Here is a 23,107-nt window from a genome sequence, read left to right on the forward strand (position 1 = left end):
GTCATCTATAACAGAGAAGCTCTGCTAACCTTTTTCTATCTTGAGTTTTGCTGTAGAAGTCTGTCGCAGTGGAATCTGTACTTCTTTTGCCATATTTTCTGGACTCTGAGGCATAGCTTTGATAAAGAAATCTGCCACAGTCATCAGAAATTCCACACTGGCACATACATACAGCTTGTCAAGAACAGCATCAAGATGACTTCTTCCATCTTTGCCTTGTTTGTAACTTATATCAATCATAGAACTGTTGTTATCTTGGTCGTTCTTCCTATCAATCATTCTGAAAAAATATACATTCATTATTTTGTTCCTGCTAGAATAATTAAAAAGATGGAAAATTTCATATATATATGTATCTTATATATTTCATATATATATCTTAATCTTTCTTTCTCATCTGAACAGAAAAAAGAAAGACCGCTATTAATTAGAGTCTAATTAGCTAATCAGCATTCAAAACATGGTCTCCTTATCTCTACAGCAAAATTCAAATTATTGGGCAATTACAGGATATTTTATCATTATAATGCAATACTAGAAAAACAATGACTGCTGAAAGAAATTTCAACAATTAACTAAACACATTAATGTGGTCCCACAAAATTTAAAGGACAGCTCTTTAAGGTTATTTACCAAAATAAAACCTCCTCATCTCCAAAAATCATCCTATACAAGTTGAGTCCAAAAGTATTCAATATAATTCAAATCAGCCAGTGTTCATCAATTGACTGCAATAATTCCCACTCAGGACATATGCTGGAAAGAGCAGACTACCAAAAAGATGATGGCCTTTAATCACCATTGGCTAGGCAGCTGTGGACAGCCACCTCAAATATGAAATGTGAAAATGGAAAGCTGGATGCATGGCAGCATTATTTTCTCATTTATTCATCTCTTAGAAAAACAAAGGGCTCAGAAGTATCCAGTATGAGTCTGAGTTTAGGTAGCAGCACAGTTTATTGTTATTGTTGTTGTTTGTTTTGTTTTGTTTTTCAAAAAAAATTTAAGGACAAAAATATTGTGTCTCATTATTTGGGAAAGAAATAAAAATATCATTAGTCTATTTAAAGTTACACATTCCTCACTCTATAGCAGGCTAATATAAGTTAATCTTTTAAAAATGTGTTGATAATATGAAAATGCTAGGGATTCCACTTCTATTAAAACTTTAAGAGAAATTTCACAGAACTGTTTATAGACAAAATAAATAAGACAAAGAAAGTTTATATATAATTTTAAGGCTTTTAAAAAAGATTCTGCCTACTGGGAACAATTTAGAAAAATACATTACCAATGGGCCACCCCATGTGGAATGAACTATCAAAATTCTTTTATTCTCCTGGTTCCTACTTTTAAGAATATTCCATTTTATTATTAAAATTGCCTTTAATTCAAACTTTAAAGCAATTGAATTTGATGTCAGCACTACTTCTTGATACTCTTCAAGTTGCAGTATGACCAAAGACCTCTTTCGATCATCCCAAGCCTAGCAATCAATACCGGGTAACAATGCCAGGTGTAATGTCAACCTTAAATAATGTACAGCAAATTCGGAAATGACAAACCTTGATGTTGCTCTCTCAATGCCTTCTCTGAGATCATCAAGGGTACATGTCTTAAGTTTAATGCCCACATTCATGGAACTATCCTTAAACATCTTCCCTGAGGAGGCCATAAAATGTAGTCTGAGTTCACCAAGCCGGAAACTGTCATTATGAAATGAAAGTTTGGATTCCTGTGGTATATTTCAAGCAAAAGAATCAATTATCTTTAAATATTATGTAATTACTTATAAACATATTTTTAATTAAGAAATTAAAGGCAAATCAATATCATAAATTTTAAAAGAACAGGTGTTGAAACACAAAAAAACAGAACAGTGAATAATATTCGTTCGTGAGGGTATATGTACATGCAAATAAATACATATATATGTGCTGATCTTCAACAATAGTTAATATATAAAAACTTATCAGTTCGTGGCAAATAAAAATAATCAGAAGATATTTTTGTCAATCAATCATTCTTACTAATAAATATTTAATGAGCTCTTTCGTAAAAAACACCATGATAGGAATTATGAGGTTTACAAGAAAGGATAAGGCATGACAGGTGAGCTAGTGAGCTTATACCCTAATTGAAAAGAAAAAAAACAGAAATACATTGCAACAAACATCACAAAGAGATATTGTAAGTTGTAAATGAAAAAAAGAAAAAGACATGTAGTCATTTGTTTGTTCATATTTATATTCTCCCATATTGTACAAAGGACATGAAGTGATTAGGTAAGACTAAAACAGCAAAAGCTCAGAGGGTCAAAGAGGTCATTGTGGGCCAGGAAAAATTCTTGAAGAAGGTGAGAATGTAAACTGAGTGGGATTAGACAGGCTAAGAAGTGTAGAAGACAATCTAGATAGGGAGAAAACATGAACAAACAATTCAAGATGCTCTGAAGGCACAAGATACAGGCTGTTTAGGCTTGAATAGTCCAATTAAAGAATGCTAGAGAATGAGGACTGGAGAGAAATATAGAGGCCTAATCAAGGTCTCAAATCCTAAAGATTTAAAATTGTTTTTATAGGAAAAAGGACCGCAGTCTTTATGTCACCAAACACATAGCTGCAAATTCTGTAGGTATGCCCAGACTTTAAAAGAAAAAAAGTCTTCAATTAATTAAAGAATTTTAGTCCTGATAGCTCACTACAGACCATGACATTCATATGAGGGGTACTGGTGTGCAATTCTGGGCACACGTTATAACTACACATCTCTCACTTAAGAGAGTACATTGCATGCAAGTGGGTCAGAATGATATTATTATTAGCAAACTTGGAATGACTTTAATTTATAAAAATGTAAATATCCCTGGCTCGTTTGGCTCAGTGGATAAAGCGTCAGATTGTGGACTGAAGGGTCCCAGGTTCGATTCCGATCAAGGGCACATGTCTGGGTTGCGGGCTCGATCCCCAGTTGGGGGTGTGCGGGAGGCAGCCAATCAATGATTCTCTCTCATCACTGATGTTTCTATCTCTTTCTCACTCTCCCTTCCTCTCTGAAATCAATAAAAAATATATTTTTTAAAAAAATGTAAATAATTCACAAACTTCTGATTTGTGCATGTTTGTTTGTTTTTAACCCTAGCCTGAGAATATATTTTTATTGATTTTTAGAGCGAGAAGAAGAAAGAAAAAGAGAGAGAGAGAAGAAACATGGATCAACTGCCTCCCACACACGCCACGACCTAGGCATGTGCCCTGACTGAAAATCAAACCCGCAACCCTTTGGTGTAAGGGACGACACTCCAAAACCAACTGAGCCACCAGGCCAGGGTATAAACTACTGATTTGTAGCTATTAACAGAAATGACCTGTGACACATCTACTGATCACAATATACTTATGTTTGTGGTACAGATATTGCTGTAGACAACTTGGAACCACTGAATCTTTTTTAGTAAGACAAAATTCACATAACACTGGGAAGTTGTAAATGGCATGAAAATCATTTAGGAAGCTGAACGTGTGCCAATATCTGGATGGATAAAAAGAATAACAAACAAGGAAGCCTTTGTGGTACTATAATTGTGAGCTAAGATTTTTCAAATAAAGCAGCAGTGAGAACTGCCAGGAAAGGACAAAGGTTCAATCAAAGAAAAAACTGATAGTAATCAGTGTCTAAATGAATAAAAATCAACAAAGAAGGAAATAAACGAAGATACAGATTTTAAAACTGGGCAACCAGTGGAATGATGGTACCTTAAGTGAAATGAGGAACATATTTAACTATTAATTTTCCAGAAGGTAATTTTCTGATCTTCTAATTAACATTAGACATTAGAAATTAAGGCAGTTTGTTGTACAAATGACAGATAGTAGCCAAGGTTTAACAGTAACAATGTATGAATATTGCATCATTTTTAGAAAATAATATAAAATGTAATATAACATATAAGTGGACATTAATAACAGATATAAAGCCCATAATTAGAATATATTATGGGTATTAATCAATCTAACATAGGTATTAACAAATGGCATATGTATTATGATTATTATATGACATGATTTATATAACCAAAAATATTTATTAAAAGATACTATCTAAGGCCTGGAAGGAGTTGATACAGGGTGGAGGAGGTTAATGAGAAAACAAAGGGGACATTTGTAATACTTTCAACAATAAAGGTTAATTTTTTTAAAAAAGACACTATATAATAAAAAAATAGCTTTCTAAAATACCACTGATACATTACTTAATTCAAATAATTATGAGACTGGACCTTGGTTCTTCAATTCATTAATGAGTATCCTGAACACATAACTACTACATATAAAATTTATTCAATAAAAACATAGTCGCCAAAACCGGTTTGGCTCAGTGGATAGAGCGTCGGCCTGTGGACTGAAGGGTCCCGGGTTCGATTCCGGTCAAGGGCATGTACCTTGGTTGTGGGCACATCCCCAGTGGGAGATGTGCAGGAGGCAGCTGATCGATGTTTCTCTCTCATCGATGTTTCTAACTCTCTATCTCTCTCCCTTCCTCTCTGTAAAAAATCAATTAAATAAATAAATAAATAAATAAAATAAATAAAAATAAAAACATAGCTAATGCTCATACTATATCATAATGATAAATTTAAAAAATATTCCTCTAAGGTTCCAAAGCCACTACTAAGTTATTCTCCTTAAATAGTTATACTTATGTATCAATCTATGTAATAAAATTGTGCATATAATTAGTTCCTCATATATAAGATTCTTCTATTAGTGATGGATTTAAGTGTTTTAGTGCTAATGTTACTTAGAACAAAATAAAAAAATTGCCTTTGCCTAGTAGTATTAACAACACCAAAAAAGTGAAGTCAGAGAGCAAGACCAATGTATGTTCTGTAGTCCAAACAGAATTTCATAGACATATTAATTTTTATGAATAAACATAAAAAAATGCCACTATTCCAAATTCAATAAAGAGCTAAGGATTTATTTCTAAATACAGAAAGTTAGTACATACCTGGTTGATATCATTGTTATAAAGAACAATGGAAAGAGATTCAAAGTGAAAGTCAAATTGCAGAGTGACACTCTGATCCACAGAAAGCTGTGTGTCTGCCAAATCTTGTTCTGATGGTTCAAACATAAATACGAAAATTAAAAAAACTTTTAGGTAGGTGTATGATTTTAGCTATATTTTAAAAGCTAGGATAATTTATTATCCTACATTTATATCATACTTTCTACAATTATTTAAATAATATTATAAGAATAAAAATGCCAATTATTTGTCCCATATATATTCAGCACAGGTGGCCCTTCCCTTACAGCAGACACTGAGCATACATACCTCCTTCCCCTGGGAGCTTTTCCACAGTAAATAATACAAGACTGAATCAGTTCATACTATATTATCCTGGACAACTAAGAAAAACCACTAAATATAAATATGGCATTAATGCTCATTTTTCTCCATAATCAAATCAAAAATCTTCAATTTTACCTTTGAGGTGGTCAGGTCCACTCAAAACATCTTTTCTTACTCTTACAGCCTCCTGGGTAGACTGTGTAGGGCTTGGCTGTGAAGAAGCTTCCCCAAGATTTTCCAGCAAAATTTTCATTAAAACTGTTAAATCATCTTCACTGAGAGCAACCTAGAAACCAAAAATAAGTTGTTATAAATATAAAGTAATAAAAAATGCAGAATATCATATCTATGTCTTAATTTATGGTTCCTCAAATTAACTGACTGTTCATCTAACTTTAAAAAACAAAGTTAGCTTATTTTCTACATAGTATTTGTGGGATTTTTTGCTTCCTTTTTGCAGTTAATTTCAAATTTCAAAGCACTGCAGTCAGAGAATATGCTTGGTATAATTTTAATTATCTTAAATTTGTTGAGGCTAGTTTTGTGTCCCAACATATGGTCTATCCTTGAGAATATTCCATGTGCACTAGAGAAGAATGCATAATCTGGTGTTCTGGAATGAAAGGCTCTGTAAATGTCAATTATGTCCATTTGGTCTAATGTGTCATTTAAGGCTGATATTTCTTTATTGCTTTTCTGTTTGAATGACCTACCTATAGTTGTCAATGGGGTACTTAAGTCCCCTACTGTGATTGTGTTTTTGTCACTTTCTCCCTTTAGTTCTGTTAGTAGTTGCTTTATACATTTCGGTGCTCCCCGACTGGAGCACATATATTAGAATGTGATGTCTTTTTGATGTAGTGCCCTTTATCATTATAAAATGACCATCTTTGTCTCTTGTTACCTTTTTTTTAAGGTTTTTTATTTTTTATTGATTTTTAGAGAGAGAAAGGGAGAGGGAAAGAGAGAGAGAAACATCGATGGAAGCATCTATTGGCTGCTTCCCGCACGCCCCCCACATGGGACCGAGCCCACAACCCTGGCACATGTCCTGACTGGGAATCAACTCGGCAACACTTTGGTGAACAGGATGATGCCCATTCAACTGAGCCACACCAGCCAGGGTTCATCTTACCTTTTTTATCTTGAAATCTATTGTGTTACATATAAGTATGGCTATACCTGCCTTTCTATGGATGCCATTTACTTGGAGAATGGTTTTCCACCCTTTAACTTTGAGTCAATATTTGCCTCATCAGCTTAGAGGTGTCTCCTGAAGACAGCACATGGTTGGGTTTTGTTTTTTGATCCAATCTGCTATTCTGTGCCATTTTAGTCAACTTATATTTAAAGTACCTCAACATAATACAGACCATATATGACAAACCCTCAGCTAATATGATACTCAGTAGTGAAAAACTGAAAGCTTTTCCTCTAAGATCAGGAACAAGACAAGGATGCCCACTCTCACCACTGTTATTCATCATAGTACTAGAAGACCTAGCAAGAGCAAACAGGTAAGAGAAAAAAATAAAAGAAATCCAAACTGCGAATAAAGAAGTAAAATTGTCACTTTGTGCAGATGACATGATTCTTTATATAGAAAACCCTAAAGACTCAACCAAAAAACTATTAAAAACAATAAAAAAGTACAGTAACATTACAGGATATAAAGTCAATGTACAATAACTCAATGCATTACAATATAGTAATGAAATTTCAGAAAAATAAATGAAAAAAAATTCCTTTTGCAATTGCAACAAAAAGAATAAAATACCTAGAAATAAACTTAACAAAGGATGTGAATGACTTTTATACTGCAAACTACAAAGCATTACTAAAAGAGATTGAAAAAGACACAATGCAATAGGAAGATATCCCACGTTAATGGATTGGAAAAATCAACATAGCCACATTCCTAAAAGCAATATAAAGATTTAATGCAATTTCCTTCAAAATCCCAATGATGTTTTTTAAAGAAATAGAACAAAAAAATATATCTGATTTATATAGAACCACAAAAGACCCAGCATAGCTAAAGCAATCCTGAGAGAAAAGAACAACGCCAGAGTTATCACACTCTCTGACTTCAAATTATACTACAAACTATAATAATCAAAACAGCATGGTATTCAAGGGATAAGAAAAAAAGAAAGACTCACGGACACAGACAATAGTACAGTGATTTGCACTGCATGGGAGAACATATTTGCCAATGCTATTTCAGATAAGGGTTTAATCTCCAAAATTTACAGAGAACTTATACAACCTAACAAAAGGAAGATAAACAATCCAATCAAAAAATGGGCGAAGGACCTAAATAGACACTTCTCCTAAGACATACAAATGGCTAACAGATATATGAAAAGATGCTCAACTTCACTAGCCACTAGAGAAATGCAAATCAAAACTACAATGAGATACCACCTCACACCTGTTAGAATGAATATTATCAATAAGACAAGTAATGATAAGTATAGGAGAGGTTGTGGAGGAAAAGGAACCCTCACACCCTTACCTTCTGGTAAGAATGTAAACTGTTACAGCTACTATGCAAAACAGTATGGAAGCTCCTCAAAAAATTAAGAATAGAGTTACTATATGACCCAGAAAGCCCTCTTCTGGGTATCTACTTGAAAACATTTATTCACAAAGATATATGCATGCCTATGTTCATTGCAGTATTATTAATGGTGGCCAACACATGGAAACAACTGAGTGTCCTTCGCTAGAGGACTGGATAAAGAAGATGTGGCACATATATACAGTGGAATACTACTCAGATATGAGAAAAGACCAAATACTGATATTTGCGACAACATGAATGGATCCTGAGAATATCATGCTAAGTGAAATAAGTCAGACAGAAAAAGTTAAAAACCATGTAATTTCACTCATATGTGATATATAAAACTGAAAGCAACAAATGTACAAACAAGAAAAACAAGTTAAAAAAAAAAAGAAAAACAAACAAAAACTCATAGACAGAGACAACAGTATGGTGGTAACCAGTGAGAAGGAGGTAGGAGTAGTAAAGCCTAAGGAGGGTCAAATATATGGTGATGGAAGATGTGACTTTGGGTGGGGGACACAATGCAATATATAGATGATGTACCACTGAATTGTACACCTGAAACCTATATTATCTTATTAACCAATGTCACCCCAATAAATTTAATTTTTTAAAAAAGGGTACTAGGAGAGAAGTATTTCATCTTGTATAGTATAAGACTTCCCTCCTGTGTATGAACACACTTCTGCCTCCACCCGTATCCAAGCTCCTGCCTCTGGCATGCCATCATTCTTCTGCCTTATCGGTTATTCTGCCTCGTCTCATTCCTGGACTTGTACCTCTCTCCCCTCTCCTTAGCTCCTCATCTTTAGTCTGTCTTTCTCCCTTCTCAGCCAGTATCAGTTCCTTCTTCCGCATTATTATTTACTCCCCTCCAAACTCAATACAGGGAAAGTACTGTTCAGTTTCTGGACTCTTCCAAGAAGTAAAAAAAAAAAAAAAAAAAAAAAAAAAATGATCTCCTATAATGTAGGAGCACTTATTCTCAGTACATATGCATCTGGACATATATAAAACATTTGTTTAAGTTGTCAAGAATAATGCATTTGTCATTCTTCTAAGACACATCTACAAAGTACTTTTAAAAGACAAAGCACAAACCAGGAAAGGAGTATTTTGCTCATCTCCTAACTTTATATGACAGAAAGGAAAAAAAGAAAGCAAGAGCTTTTAAGTCCAGCAGATCAGTATCAAGTCTACCACTTTCAAGCTGTGTTGTTGGCCAACTCAGCTTCCTTAATTCAAGTTTCTTAATTTTTAAAATAAGAATAATATCCTCTTCCTCATAGGTGGCTACAGAAAATGAAACAGAACAAATGAAGCTGCCATTAGCTGCTAAGATCCATTAAACCTTTTAATCCTTCCATCTTTTGTACGTTTTCTTTACACACAGAATGACTCAATGGGCCTGTTTCAAGTATAAACACATATTCAGACAAGCATGCATGCATTCACGACACTTTCTCCTCTGAATACCACAGTATCCTTTGTCCCTCAAATTAAGCCACTACTGCCAGAGAAATTGCCTGATTCTCAGTCTAAATAAAAGTGGGGAGGTATTTTAGCATGAGATAATAACTAGGGATTACTTGTTTGTCACAAGCCCCCGTCCTCAGATAACAGACGTCTCTGTAACACCCTAGAACTTCCTTGTGTATTCATTTCCACTTGTGATACCAACCACAATATCCAACTGCCTGAAGAGGAGCTAACTTCACCACACCTTTGGTTTCCTGTGGGTGAAAAGAGCAACCATTGTTCCCATTGGCATTTAAAGCCCAGCACCTTCCACAGCAATCTATACTCTGTACTTGTAAACATAATTCCTTCTTTTCCATTTTTTCTGTGATCATTCTAGACTAGGAGTCCAGATTATTATAACAACCTCCTAAGAAGTGGTGAGAAACCTTTACACATGTACAACAGTTCAAAAAAAAAAAAAAAAAAGAGCAACCGTATCATATACGTACAGTGATATTCACTAAGTCTGTAGGTCAATTTGAGAGGCAGCCGCTCAGTTCTTAAAGAACTGTCAAGCTGATGGACCCATAACAACTTCTGGTGTCACCTGCCTGACACCCTTTCTTAGATGTACTCTGGACCCAAGAAAATTAACACACATCCTGACCAAGGAAGGGCTGTTTAAAGAGGCCTGGATCTCTGTCAAATTAGGCAATGGAGACCATACTCACTAGGCTGCACTTTTTTAGTTAAATAACCATCCTTTGATGCTTAACTGGTGATACTTTCTTGTTTTCTTTTGAAATATGTAAAACATAAAGGAAAAACACAGAGAATACTATAATCCTCCCCCAGACATTTGACATACCTGAGTCAAATCTTAACAAATTCCTATATTTGATTCAGATCTTTTCCTCCATAATGGATATGGTTGAAGCCCCATGTTTACTTCTCTGAGAACTCATTCCCTTCTCCTTTCCTCCGCAAAGAAAAACACTATCCTGAATTAGAGAATTATTCTTTCCACATAAGCTTTCTTACATTTCCCACTATAAACAATATACAGCACTGTCCATTGGCTTGCTTGTTGTAAAATTTGAAATGATATAGAAATGCACTATCATTCTGCACTCATTTTTTTTCATTTTTATGTTTAAGATATACCCATTTTGCTTTGTACAGTTCTAGCTCCTTCACTTTATCTACTTTATAGTGTCTAACTATGTCATAATTTGATCCACATCCTCTAACTGATAGAGCCATTTAGGTTTTATTTTGCTTCAATTTTTCAATGAAAGTGAAATGGGACAAATATCAGTCCTAAGATCTAATGTCTTAATAGTAAGGGAGAAATTAAAAGTTGTCCCATACTCTGGAATAGAGAATTCTCTATGAATACCCTAAACAGACATTGTTCCTCATATAATGTATCTGCTCATACTACACATAGGGACATTCCTACAACAAATTTCAATTTTAACTTCTTCCCTAGTGGAACTCAGCTTCTTTGACCCTTTCTATTTTACCTTAGAACTTACTCTGAAATAATCACAGATGTCAAAAATCACTAAATTACTCAATTTTTGTTTTTCACACACTCTATTTGTTTAATTACTCTCTCCAGTACCTTGTCCCCTGCTGTTGGGCTTCAACAATTTCACACACAGGCACACGAGAAACGTAAGATGCCTACACTTTTACGACCATCTTCCACCAGTGTCATCCTTCCCTGTGAACCTATACATGATATTCTAACTACCCTTTAAGAAATACTGCTGCATTTATTAATGTGTTCTTAAACACATTCACTTAAATGACCACTTTTATCATTAAGAGTGATTTTATAAAATCCTACTAATGTGCTTTGAATATAGTACCTAAATATCACTTTATACTCTTATAATTTAACTGCCTTAAAACTTTATTAGAATTTTCCAAAATTACTAATAATATTTTCAGTGGACTCCAAAAGGTTTTATCTCAGTCTTTTTACTAGTTTTACCAAATATTTGACTAAAATGAAATACAGAAAAGTGTAGGAAACTAGAATGACTTCATTTGCAGTTAGTGTTCCCTTTTATGGTATCATCACTTCTGATGTGCACTAGAACTGCACTATGATCAATGATAAAAGCCTATCTAGCAATTTTCATATACATATATATATCAAGCCTAACCAGGAGATATGTTTTTTTATTGATTTTAGAGAGAGGAAGTGAGAGGGAGAGAGAGAGAAAGAGAAAAACATCAATGTGAGAGAAAAACGTTGATCAGTTGCCTTCCTTATATGCATCGATCAGGGATTGAACCCGCAACCTTTCTTTTGGTGTATGGAACGACACTCTAACCAAATAAGCCACCCAGGCAGGGCAATTTTCTTTTCTTTCTTTTTATTTATTTTTTATTTTTTGTTAAACTTCACCTGAGGCTATTTTTTCCATTATTTTTCAGAGAGAGTGAAAGAAGGGAGGGAGGGAGAGAGAGACTGAGGAGAGACAGAGAAACATCAATGTGAGATAGATAACACATCAACTGATTGCCTCCCGCAGGCTTCCCAACCAGGAGCAGGGAGCCAACCTGCAACCCAGGTACTTGCGCTTGACCAGGAACCAACCCTCGACCCTTTGATTCAAGGTCTGACACTCTAACCACAGAGCTACACTGGTCAGGGCAATTTTCATATATATACTTACCTGCATAGGTTTCAGTTTTCCTTTTATCTCCATCCCTGGAATTTGCACATACCATGTTGCTGCCAAATTTCGCTGTATAGACAAAAGCATGTTGACTGGTTTTAAAATTTCAATGTCATATTGTGGCAAGCCAGCCTGCAAGATAGTTCTGAAAGATAAACAAGAATTTATTTTGTATTTTTGAAATTTATATTTTAAAATGAAGACTATCATACTATTTAAGTTTCCACACTTTTCCTAAATAATAAGGGCTGCTATCAGAATTCTTTTAGAACATACTTGTTTTCACAGATCAGTCGAATCAGAATAAATCAAGTTTACATGCAGAGTTCTCTAAAACAAAGCCTATGCTGACTTCAAAGACACAAATTTCATGAAGTATGATTATTTCATTATTAACTATCTTCACAAGAACTATTTAATAACAGCAAACAGTGCAATGTCTTAAAAATTAATGTTACATCCTCTCAAAAATGGAGGACAAAGAAAGTGGTAGTCTACTCAGCCCTTAGTTTTATGTTATTGGTACTCTCCAAATTAAAGGGAAAAATTCATCAAACCCAGAAGTTAAGCAAACATATGGTAACAGTAATTTCTAGCTTGTCTACCAACAACCATTTGCACAACCAAGTAAGTACTCTTGTCATTTAACAGAGCCAATCCTTTCCAATTTATATTCAATAATCCTTTATAAACCTCAGAGCGAATTCCCAAATGTGATATGGTTTAGAAATAAGAAATAAATCTTAAATTTTATTACATTTTAAGCAGCTTTCTCCCCTCTACAGAAAATAGCTATGTACAAGTAAAAAAATAAATCTAAGTTATTATTGGGTAAACTGTAATTTGTAACAGGAAATGTTTATAGAATCAAAAAAATCACATCATAAATTTAGTAAGACAAAATGCAGATACTGTACTATAACGTACTCTGCTACTAACCACTGACCAAATACCAACAGTCAAGGTTTCATAATTAGAAAAAATAAGGAGAACCACAAATCACTAGAGTATTTTACCCCTGGAAGGAGTCTATGAAAATTCTATTTATACTAAGTAACATACAATTTGATTCTATATTTATACCTGGAGAGTTTCAACTGAGTGAGTTGGATGTTCATTTTGTCAATGACTGGGGGAAGAGAAGAATGTTCCATAGGAACCAAGCTAAATTTGTTTTCCACTCTGATTAAACCCAGGTCAGCTATCACAGCATTAGGTGATACTGAAGACTGAGGAATGATAATAACTGGTGCTTTCAAATTGATATCCATCAAAAGGCGGAAACTCTTCTGAGCCAAGTCTTTCATGCTGGAAGCAGCTCTTTCTGCAGCCTGTACCGTGGCTGCGCTCAAAGCTTCTTTGGCAGTTTGGAAATTGTTGAGAAAGTTCTGTTGGAAGAGACTGTATTTAGAGTTCCCCCAAAATAACATTTATTTAAAAAGGAAAAACTTTAGAAATTATTTACTTTAAAAAATTAAGTAAAAGGTAACATAAGAGATGCTATTTATTATTGTGCTTATGGAGAGAGTAAAATATAGAAAGATACACTCCTAAATATTAATAAGAATCACTTCTAGGAAAGAAGAGTCCTTTAACTTTCATTTTATATATTTCAGATTTGGTTCTTATGACAAATTTTGGTAACTATTTTTTATTGAATTTATTGGGATGACATTGGTTTACAAAGTCAGACAGGTTTCAAGTAACAATTTTTTTAATCTCCTTTTTACCCATGAATGTTAGTTATTTTAACTTCAAATTTAAATAAAGAAATGGGGGAGAGCACTTTACTTTTCCCAAATTAAGTTCAAATCTATTTCTCTAAGTCACAGGAATAAAGTTACTCTTAGAAACTATGGTTTTGCCAGCTTATTTCTGAAGATTTTTTAAAAGTATACTCAGGCAGCCCTAGCTGGTTTGGCTCAGTGGATAGAGCATTGGCCTGCAGACTGCAGGGTCCCAGGTTCGATTCTGGTCAAGGGCACATGCTTGAGTTGCAGGCTTGATCTCCAGTGGGGGCCATGTAGGAGGCAGCCAATCAATGATTCTCTCTCATCATTGATGTTTCTCTCTCTCTCCCTCTCCCTTCCTCTCTAAAATCAATAAAAAATATATCTTAAAAAGAAGAAGAAGAAAAAAGTATACTCAGGCAGAAGATGCTTAAATGTCTACAACCTTGCTATCATTAATAAGAATCAAAACTTCTTTATTTAGAGTAAGATAGATTTTACCTCAATTTTAACTAAAAACAAAGATTTTTCCCAATAAAGATCATTCTTAGAAATAATATTCCTGACACTCATCCATTATAATACAAAGCAACCTAAACTCCCCTCATGCCAAATAAATTACTTCCCTGAGAAATAAAACATGGCCCTCTCCTTCTCCCTTTTTCTCTCCATAAGAAAAAATAATAACAAAATAAAATATGATGGTTTAAGTAGAAATCTATGACTTGTAAGCTTTGAATTTTATCCCTGCTAAGAGGCATAGGCAAAATTTAGCCCACAATATTTACATGGAAATAAATAACTTTTAAAAAAGAATTTTATGGCCTTATTGACTGCAATTATAATCAAAAGCTGTTAAGTTCCAGTATTAGTCCTTCAAATGCCTACTGATTTCCTTAAAAAATTATTTTTACCTCAATACCTTTAAGGGTATTTCATAAAACAAATAACACTGAAAAGCCCTAAATGCTTTTTAAGTACTTTTAAAATATATAACTATGAAAATGTTAAGGCATAATAGTTTACATGTTCAAAACAATGATGACAAAAATTCATTTGGTTATCCATCATGTAGATGACTTCCTTAACTATAATGTTCTGTTCAGCATTTGGATGTTTACCCACAACCCGTTTAGTAAAAATTTTAACTATCTAGGTTCAGATACATAGGCAAAGATATTTGGGCCTCAGTGAGAGATAAATATATTTAAAAATAAACTTACCAGAAGAGACATGAAGAATTTATGAACATAAACAATTTGAATACAGCCCACTTTGAGACTAAGTTTGCCATCTACTTTAGACATATCGGCATAGGCCTTTCCTTCTGTGGCATCTGGATAAAGGGTCATTTGGAACCTAAAGACTTCATCTCCCAAAATAGAGACAGCCTAAAAGTATTAATTTAACTGGTTACTACATCAAAATATCTGTATTATAAATAAGTTACATTATTAAAGAATCTGTGATGTGTGAAGAAGCACCATCAAAATAAACTTTCAACAAATTATTAAACACTTATTTGACAATAATTTTTCCTATATCTATAAAAATTATTTTATCAATGTAGAGATCAAGCACTTAATTGGTCAGAAAAAACTTTTACAAATCATTTAGCCCATACACACTGAAAGCAGGCTATTACTACATTCATGTCCAATCCCTGACAAGTACCTAACACATGACAGACACTAAGTGTATATAGAACAAATGGATAAAGTCACCTCAAAACTAAAGGTAAAAATAAATTTCAATACAGAAGCTTTTAAAAAATAATTACCTTTTTGTGAATGGACATCAAATCTACATTGGTAACAATGATATCCTGAAGTCTGGCAAACATGTCAGTTTGCTTTGGCTTCACAGAAATGGAGGCATCCATTCCTATGGGAAACATTACATTTACAAACTTTTCACCTAATCCAAGTGAACCAACTACGTGGCACTTAAGTTCAATAATATACTACAAAGATACAGAATGAATAAAAATTACTTACTGGTAGACATACTAAAAGTATCAACTTCTATGTATGAGATACCAAGGAAGATTATATCCTTAAGTGATACAGGTAAGTCATAAATAAAAGTGGAAATTATAAAAAAAGAAATCTTTTTTCCAGGAAAATTAATTACAGATTTCTAAACAAAAAATAATCTGTGCATTGGCAAGATCAGAAGTGGTCATTTAGAAAGACACATAATGTTTGTTACATAGCCATTTCGTAAACATTACATTATGAAAACTATTGCTCTGATAACTAAGCATAAATAAGTACAATTTGATGAGTAAGTCCTATTCTTTCTATAATAAACTGTATCTAAAATGCAATCTTGTAAGATTTCTCTCCAAAAGAATTTTTGTCATCCTCATAATTTCTAAAGGCATAATGATTTCTGAAACAGCTCCTACAGGAAGAATGCCTGAAGCTAAGACCGAGTAATCAACCAAACCATAAACCATACCAACGATAAGACAGATAATAAAGTATTTGTTTAACAAAACAGATTTTTAACCTTTTTAACTGCTTATGATGTACCAGGCACTTTTCTAAATATATGTAAGTGTGTAAACTTAATCCTCACAACAATGCCATGAATAATTATCTCCATTTTAGAGAAATTGGAACTTGGGCATAGAAAGATTAATTTGCTCAAGGTCAGCCAGTAAGTGTTAGAGCCAAAACTGAACCTTGGCAATTTGGCTCCAGAACCCATGGAATAATCTGAACTCATCCTTATATTAAGCAGATGGTGGGTAAAGGTTATAAAATTTCTTTTAAAAACGTCTACTCTTGATGCTATGTAAGGACAAAATACAACAATAAGGATAATGACATTTTGTTTGCCCAGTGAGATATTATCATAATACATATTCACAGTTTAAAGTTAGATTATTCTGGGACCATCCAGTTTGCAGCTCCATGGAAACATAAAGGACACACCCAGGGGGCAGACTCAGTGAGCACCAAAGCCCCACTGAAACAAGTCTTGCCCCAGAAGGCTGTCTCCAGCAAAGAAGTTCTCCCACTGCAGATACAGCTGATTCTCACAGCCAATTGGCCTGGAGACCAATTCCTCCCAGTGATACCTACAACAATCAAGGCTTAACTACAACAAGACTGTGCACAAAGACCACAAGGGGGTGCACCAAGAGTATCCTCCTCAGGTAATTGGTGAGGCTGAACCACTGGGCACTAGAGGACACTTAGAACAGAAAAACACTGTATCAAAACAGGGAAGCATAAAAAATGCGGAGACAAAGAAAAAGGACACAAACGACAGAAATGGAGGAAAGCTAACTACTGGATATAGAGTTCAAAACCACACTTTTAAGGTTTTTCAAGAATTTTCTAGAAACTGCCAATAAACTTAATGAGATCCACAAGAAATCTAATGAGACCCTCGATGTTGTGATAAAGAACCAACTAGAAATTAAGCATACACTGACTGAAATAAAGAATATTATACAGACTCCCAACAGCAGACTAGAGGATTGCAAGAATCAAGTCAACGATTTGAAATACGAAGAAGCAAAAAACACCCAACCAGAAAAGCAAAATGAAAAAAGAATCCAAAAATACGAAGATAGCATAAGGAGCCTCTGGGACAGCTTCAAGCGCACCAACATCCGAATTATAGGGGTGCCAGAAGAAGAGAGAGTGCAAGATATTGAAAACATATTTGAAGAAATAATGACAGAAAACTTCCCCATACCTGGTGAAAGAAATAGACTTACAAGTCCAGGAACCACCAAGAACCCCAAACAAAAGGAATCCAAAGAGGACCACACCAAGACACATCATAATTAAAATGCCAAGAGCAAAAGACAAAGAGAGAATCTTAAAAGCAGCAAGAGAAAGACAGTCAGTTACCTACAAGGGAGTACCCATACGACTGTCAGCTGATTTCTCAACAGAAACTTTGCAGGCCAGAAGGGAGTGGCAAGAAATATTCAAAGTGATGAATGCCAAGAACCTACAACCAAGACTACTTTATCCAGCAAAGCTAACATTCAGAATTGAAGGTCAGATAAAGAGCTTCACAGATAAGGAAAAGCTAAAGGAGTTCATCACCACCAAACCAGTACTATATGAAATGCTGAAAGGTATCCTTTAAGAAGAGGAAGAAGAAGAAAAAGGTAAAGATACAAATTTTGAACAACAAATACACATCAACAAGTGAATATGAAAATCAAGTGAATAATCTGATGAACAGAATGAACTGGTGATTATAATAGAATCAGGGGCATAGAAAGGGAGTGGACTGACTATTCTTGGGGAGGAAAGGGGTGTGGGGGATGCGGGAAGAGACTGGACAAAAATCATGCACCTATAGATGAGTACAGTGGGTGGGGAGTGAGGGAGGAGGGTGGGGTGGGAACTGGGTGGAGGGGAGTTATGGGGGGAAAAAAGAGGAACAAATTTAATAATCTGAACAATAAAGATTTAATTTTAAAAAAAGTTATATTATTCTGAAAAATGCAAATATAGGAGGTTAAGCTTTAGACTTATCCTGAAAGTTTTAAAATACATGGGAATGTGTTGTGTCAGCCATGAATCATAACAAATTTACTTCTAACATTTCAAAGTACAACTCTGAAAAGTTTGCATGAGTCTTCAATGCAAGTAAATCAAAAGATGACTCATGAGAAATGTACCATGCACACACTCATTCTTCCTGGAGGTCTATGTAAGAAAACAGAAATACATACACCAAGGAATCATTACTTACCATGTATTCTAATATCTGCAATGCTACACTTCTGATCACAGACCAAGACATTAAATGAATTTAATTCAGCCATGATCTTTAAGTCAAACACATCATCTTGAGAAGTATTACTGGACACTGAAAAGTAATAGAAACCTTATCATCAGCAAAGTGCAAAGTTGATATAATAAGATGCAAAATATTCTCAAATTCACTAAAATAAAAGTACATTATGAACTATGAAGAACCAAAAAGGCCTTTATTAAGATTATATAAAATTAATATGGATTTTGAATCAATTTTCAAATGTCCATGAGAAAAAAGCTAGCATATTCCCCTTCAAATTAAGAATAAAGATAGCCTTTAATAGTGCCTTAAAAGTACTATTTGATAAATGGAAACTTTACTATAATTTTTTCCTGGGGGGAAAAAAACCCTCTATGTTAAAATTCTAGAATGCTACTGAAGCTAATTATTTTGAATTCCTTTAATATCATATATTAGATGAAAGAAGAATTTTCATAAAAAACTAAAAGAGTAATAAATAGTTGATAAAATACATTTGATTAACTGACACATACATGTTATTAACTATAGAATCGATTTCTCTAGATTGTATCCTGTTTCTCCATGAAAAATCCTAAAATGAATTCTATGAAAAATGAACACAAAGGGCTGAAGTTTAAAAAAATACCAAAAACAGTTTTATAATGTGTGTGTTTGTATGTGTATAAGAATCACAATCAAATGGATTCCCTTAACCAACTTGAGTCCAGGTCCTGATTGAGGAATTCAGGATATATTTTCCTAGAGCTCCGTCTTGCTTGAAGGAAACAGACCTTTTCCTATAATAGGTAAAAGCATGGGTACAGCAGTCCTTAACCACCAAGATGATAATGGTTTTTTCCCTTAAGATTTAAAATAGCATAATCAAACCTTAAAAATCAAATACACAGCATAACAGGAAGACTATTTTTTAGTTAAATTTTTTATAGTTTATTGTGAACTTAAACACTGCTTTTTCATTTATTCAAGTGTATGTGTCTATCTTATATAAGTATTTCCACAAATGTTAACGTAACAAGTTTATTACAACAAACATAAAATTCTTTTAGTCTAGTTTATAGCAAAATTATTGCTCTCTTCCCTAGTTAAAAAAAATCTGATCCTTTACACTTGAAAGATGCCAGTAAGATTAATATAACTAAAATTGATAATGGTCTGAAAGTACACTGCTAGATGTTAGATATCCATATTACATGATATGGAAGAAAATTAATTAAAATGATATTTGCTTAAAAATAGGCACTTGTTCACTCAGGATATAAGTATTTAATATTTAATAGCATAAATCATATGTTTGAGGAACATGTACCCATATAAGTATGTGATTTAAATACAGTTTGCATAGAAACCAAAGTGGGTCTTTCTCTTCCATGAGATTTTTCCTTTTGTGTCTTAGAAAAGCACCTAAAATTGTTGAGCACCAGGTAGGTTTACTCGATGGACTGAAATGGACTTTTGTTACTATGCATGATTGTATTTGTATTTTAATTTCTTCCTTTTTCCCTTTCATTGGTATGAATTCTGCAGAGACATCAATGCAAACATATATAGAGGATAAAATTCGCTTTCTTTTGAAACTAACCTAATCTGTCATAGCAACTATAATAGTAAGGTGCTAAATATTTATCTTAGCTTGAAGATACAAGTTATTATATGATTATTAAAGTTCAGACAGAAAGTATTAGACCATGACTCAAAAGCTAATACCAGCTTTGACAATGAGACTTCTGGACTCCCCCACAAGTGGCTTCAGTTCAGATTCCTTTTCAGAAGGTTCAGAGGATGGAACAGCAGATGATAAAAAACCCATGAGGGATAATAAAGCTTCCAAATGAAGTACTAAGTCTAAGGATGAAAATGAAACCTAAGATAATAAACAATTAGAGAGGCAGATGTCAGATATGGTAACATTTTTATATTACATTTCCCACTTCCACATACACAAGTAGCACAAAATCATTCCATTAAGGGCTTTAAAAAAATAAAAAGAACTCATTATTATAAATTCAACCTTTACCATAATTCTAACCTCAACAGAACTTGATGGGTTTTAAGTAAAGATATAGGAAGTATTATCAGGCCATGCGTAGGTCAGTCACATTACATATGGGTTCCAAGACAGACCAACACTACATGGACTGTGAACAATGTCTATACTGAGACATGCCATTAGCCTTGTCCTTACATTTATTTTAATCCTAAAACCAATACATAATTCAAATGTTTCACATTTCTATCAATACTATGCCAAATAACCATTTTTAAGGAAACAAAATTCCCTTAAAAATGTATTATTTGTATACTCAACAAGTAATGATTAATTCTTATCTGGGAAACAATCTTTTAGAAAATCAAGTCAACTCTCTTTAAACATTTTATTTAAACTCTATATGCATGTCTCTTATCTATAAGATTAGAGCTATTATTATTGCCACCCTTATTTTCATTTTAGAATTTATAATCTCACAACCAAAGATGGCTATGAAACTAGATTTACCCATTAATATAACCCACCTTATAGTGAATTTAAAAAGATTTACCTTCAGTCTCTGTTTGGTATTGTCATGAATGGTTTTAAATTCTGGTCCATCACTGTCTGCCTAAAATAGTGGAGGATTAAACTACTGAGTTGCAAACACTAACATTTATAAATATTACTTACTTTTCAAAATACTGTATGCTATGAAAATACTATAAACATATTTCTTAAAGGCAAAGAAGAGCATGCCAAAAAAAACTGACCACATAAGCATTTCTCAAATTCTGCAGAAGCAAAAACTCAAATGCTACAGGTAGGGGAAAATACTAGTATATCCAGATTACAACAGATTTTGCTTTGAATGAAAATGGAACTTTATATGCTCTCACTTATTCCAAAACATAGGGTTAACTCTGAAGATTACTGAGATTTCCAGGATTGTCAGATGTTTGCATAATCTACTATAATCAACCAGTTTTAGAATAAAAAAATTTGAGGGAGAAAATTGAAATATTAAATATGGGGGGATTACATACGTTCACATATTTAAAAATCCTAGAAATGAAACTAGATACCTTTGTCAATAACATTTTCAGAAGGGGTTCATCAGTTACATTAGAAGAGTTAATAATATGAAGAGGTTCTCCTTTGGAGTCTAAAAGAGAAAAGGAGGGGGTAAATCCATTAAGTCTTTTCAACATTTCAAACATATGTTCAAACAGACCAGCCAGTTACACAAATATATGTTTGCCAAAGCTCATAGAGCTTATACATTAAAATGGTGAATTTTACTGTATATAAATCATACATCAATAAAACTGTGTTAAAAAAAAAAAAGAAAGTCCATAAAAACAAAAAACCAGCACCAGCCAATTAAAATGCTGTTAACATTTGGTAGTACTGGAATTACTCTAAACAAATCAGAATATATTAAAGAATAAAGCTAAAAAATACATAAACTAGGGGTTATTGTCAATATAAATTTGCTTTACTTCAAGTTATCCCACAAAAATTCTATAAACTTTAAACACCCATAGCAACTTTAAAAGTTGGCTTGATCCACTTTAGAAAGTGAATCTGAAAGGTTGAGGTTATCATTAAAGAATAACAGTATTGTTTTTATTTTAATATTTCATTTATACCCAAAACAAACTTTATGATTTTTTAACATCCTGGCTTTAAGGAAGCTAAGTTATCCATAATATTTTAATATTTCCTTCTTCATTTATCTCATTTCAAATCAGATGATTACTATGTTTGACATATTCTCAGAAACTAATAATTATATATCCTCTTATTTTTCACAGTCACATTACATATGGGTTCTAAGACTATCAACACTAAATGGACTATGACAATGTCTATACTGAGCTATGCTGTTACTCTTGTCCTTAAATTTATTCTAATCCTAAAACCAATATATAATTCAAATGTTTCATGTTTCCATCAATACTATGCCTAATAACCATAGTGAACAAAATTCTCACATTAGGGAGTAAGGCTACATAGTGATGCTAAGTTTTTCTTCTACACATTTCTGTATTATTTAATTTTTATTTTTACACTAGAGGCCCGGTGCACAAAAATTTGTGCACTCGGGGGGGGGGGGTATCCCTCAGCCCGGCCTGTGCCCTCTCACAGTCTGGGACCCCTCGGGGGATGACCACCTGCTGGCTTAGACCTGCTCCTCGGGGGATCAGGCCTAAGCTGGCAGCCAGACATCCCTCTGGCACCCCGGCAGCCCTCGGGGATGTCCACTTGCCAGCGGGGAGCAGACCTAAGCTGCAGTCGGACATCCTTAGCACTGCTGAGGAGGCAAGAGAGGCTCCCACCACCACTGCTGTACTGGCAGCCATCAGCCTGGCTTGTGGCTGAGCAGAGCTCCCCCATGTGGGAGCGCACTGACCACCAGAGGGCAGCTCCTGCATTGAGCGTCTGCCCCCTGGTGGTCAGTGTGTGTCATAGTGACCAGTCATCCCCAGTCTTTCTGCTGTTAGAGTCAGTTTGCATATTATCCTTTTACTATATAGGATAG

At 34.0% G+C, this 23,107-nt stretch overlaps 1 protein-coding gene across 5 annotated transcripts in view; it reads right to left on the reverse strand.

Annotated features, from left to right (window-relative positions):
• VPS13C (vacuolar protein sorting 13 homolog C) overlaps positions 1-23,107 on the reverse strand; it is a 194,943-nt gene that overhangs the window by 70,621 nt on the left and 101,215 nt on the right. For all 5 annotated transcript variants that reach the window (XM_036303625.1, XM_036303615.1, XM_036303605.1 and 2 more), the window contains exons 38-49: positions 21,648-21,727; positions 21,134-21,193; positions 20,301-20,457; positions 18,549-18,665; positions 15,598-15,701; positions 15,041-15,208; positions 13,171-13,475; positions 12,085-12,232; positions 5,494-5,644; positions 5,011-5,120; positions 1,566-1,735; positions 30-280 (exon numbers count right to left, since the gene is read on the reverse strand). In XM_036303625.1, the coding sequence (XP_036159518.1) occupies positions 30-280; positions 1,566-1,735; positions 5,011-5,120; positions 5,494-5,644; positions 12,085-12,232; positions 13,171-13,475; positions 15,041-15,208; positions 15,598-15,701; positions 18,549-18,665; positions 20,301-20,457; positions 21,134-21,193; positions 21,648-21,727 (1,821 nt within the window). The remainder of the gene's footprint in view (positions 1-29; positions 281-1,565; positions 1,736-5,010; positions 5,121-5,493; positions 5,645-12,084; positions 12,233-13,170; positions 13,476-15,040; positions 15,209-15,597; positions 15,702-18,548; positions 18,666-20,300; positions 20,458-21,133; positions 21,194-21,647; positions 21,728-23,107) is intronic.

Source organism: Myotis myotis, unplaced genomic scaffold, assembly GCF_014108235.1.
Source record: "Myotis myotis isolate mMyoMyo1 unplaced genomic scaffold, mMyoMyo1.p scaffold_m19_p_1, whole genome shotgun sequence".
Lineage (NCBI taxonomy): Eukaryota > Metazoa > Chordata > Mammalia > Chiroptera > Vespertilionidae > Myotis > Myotis myotis.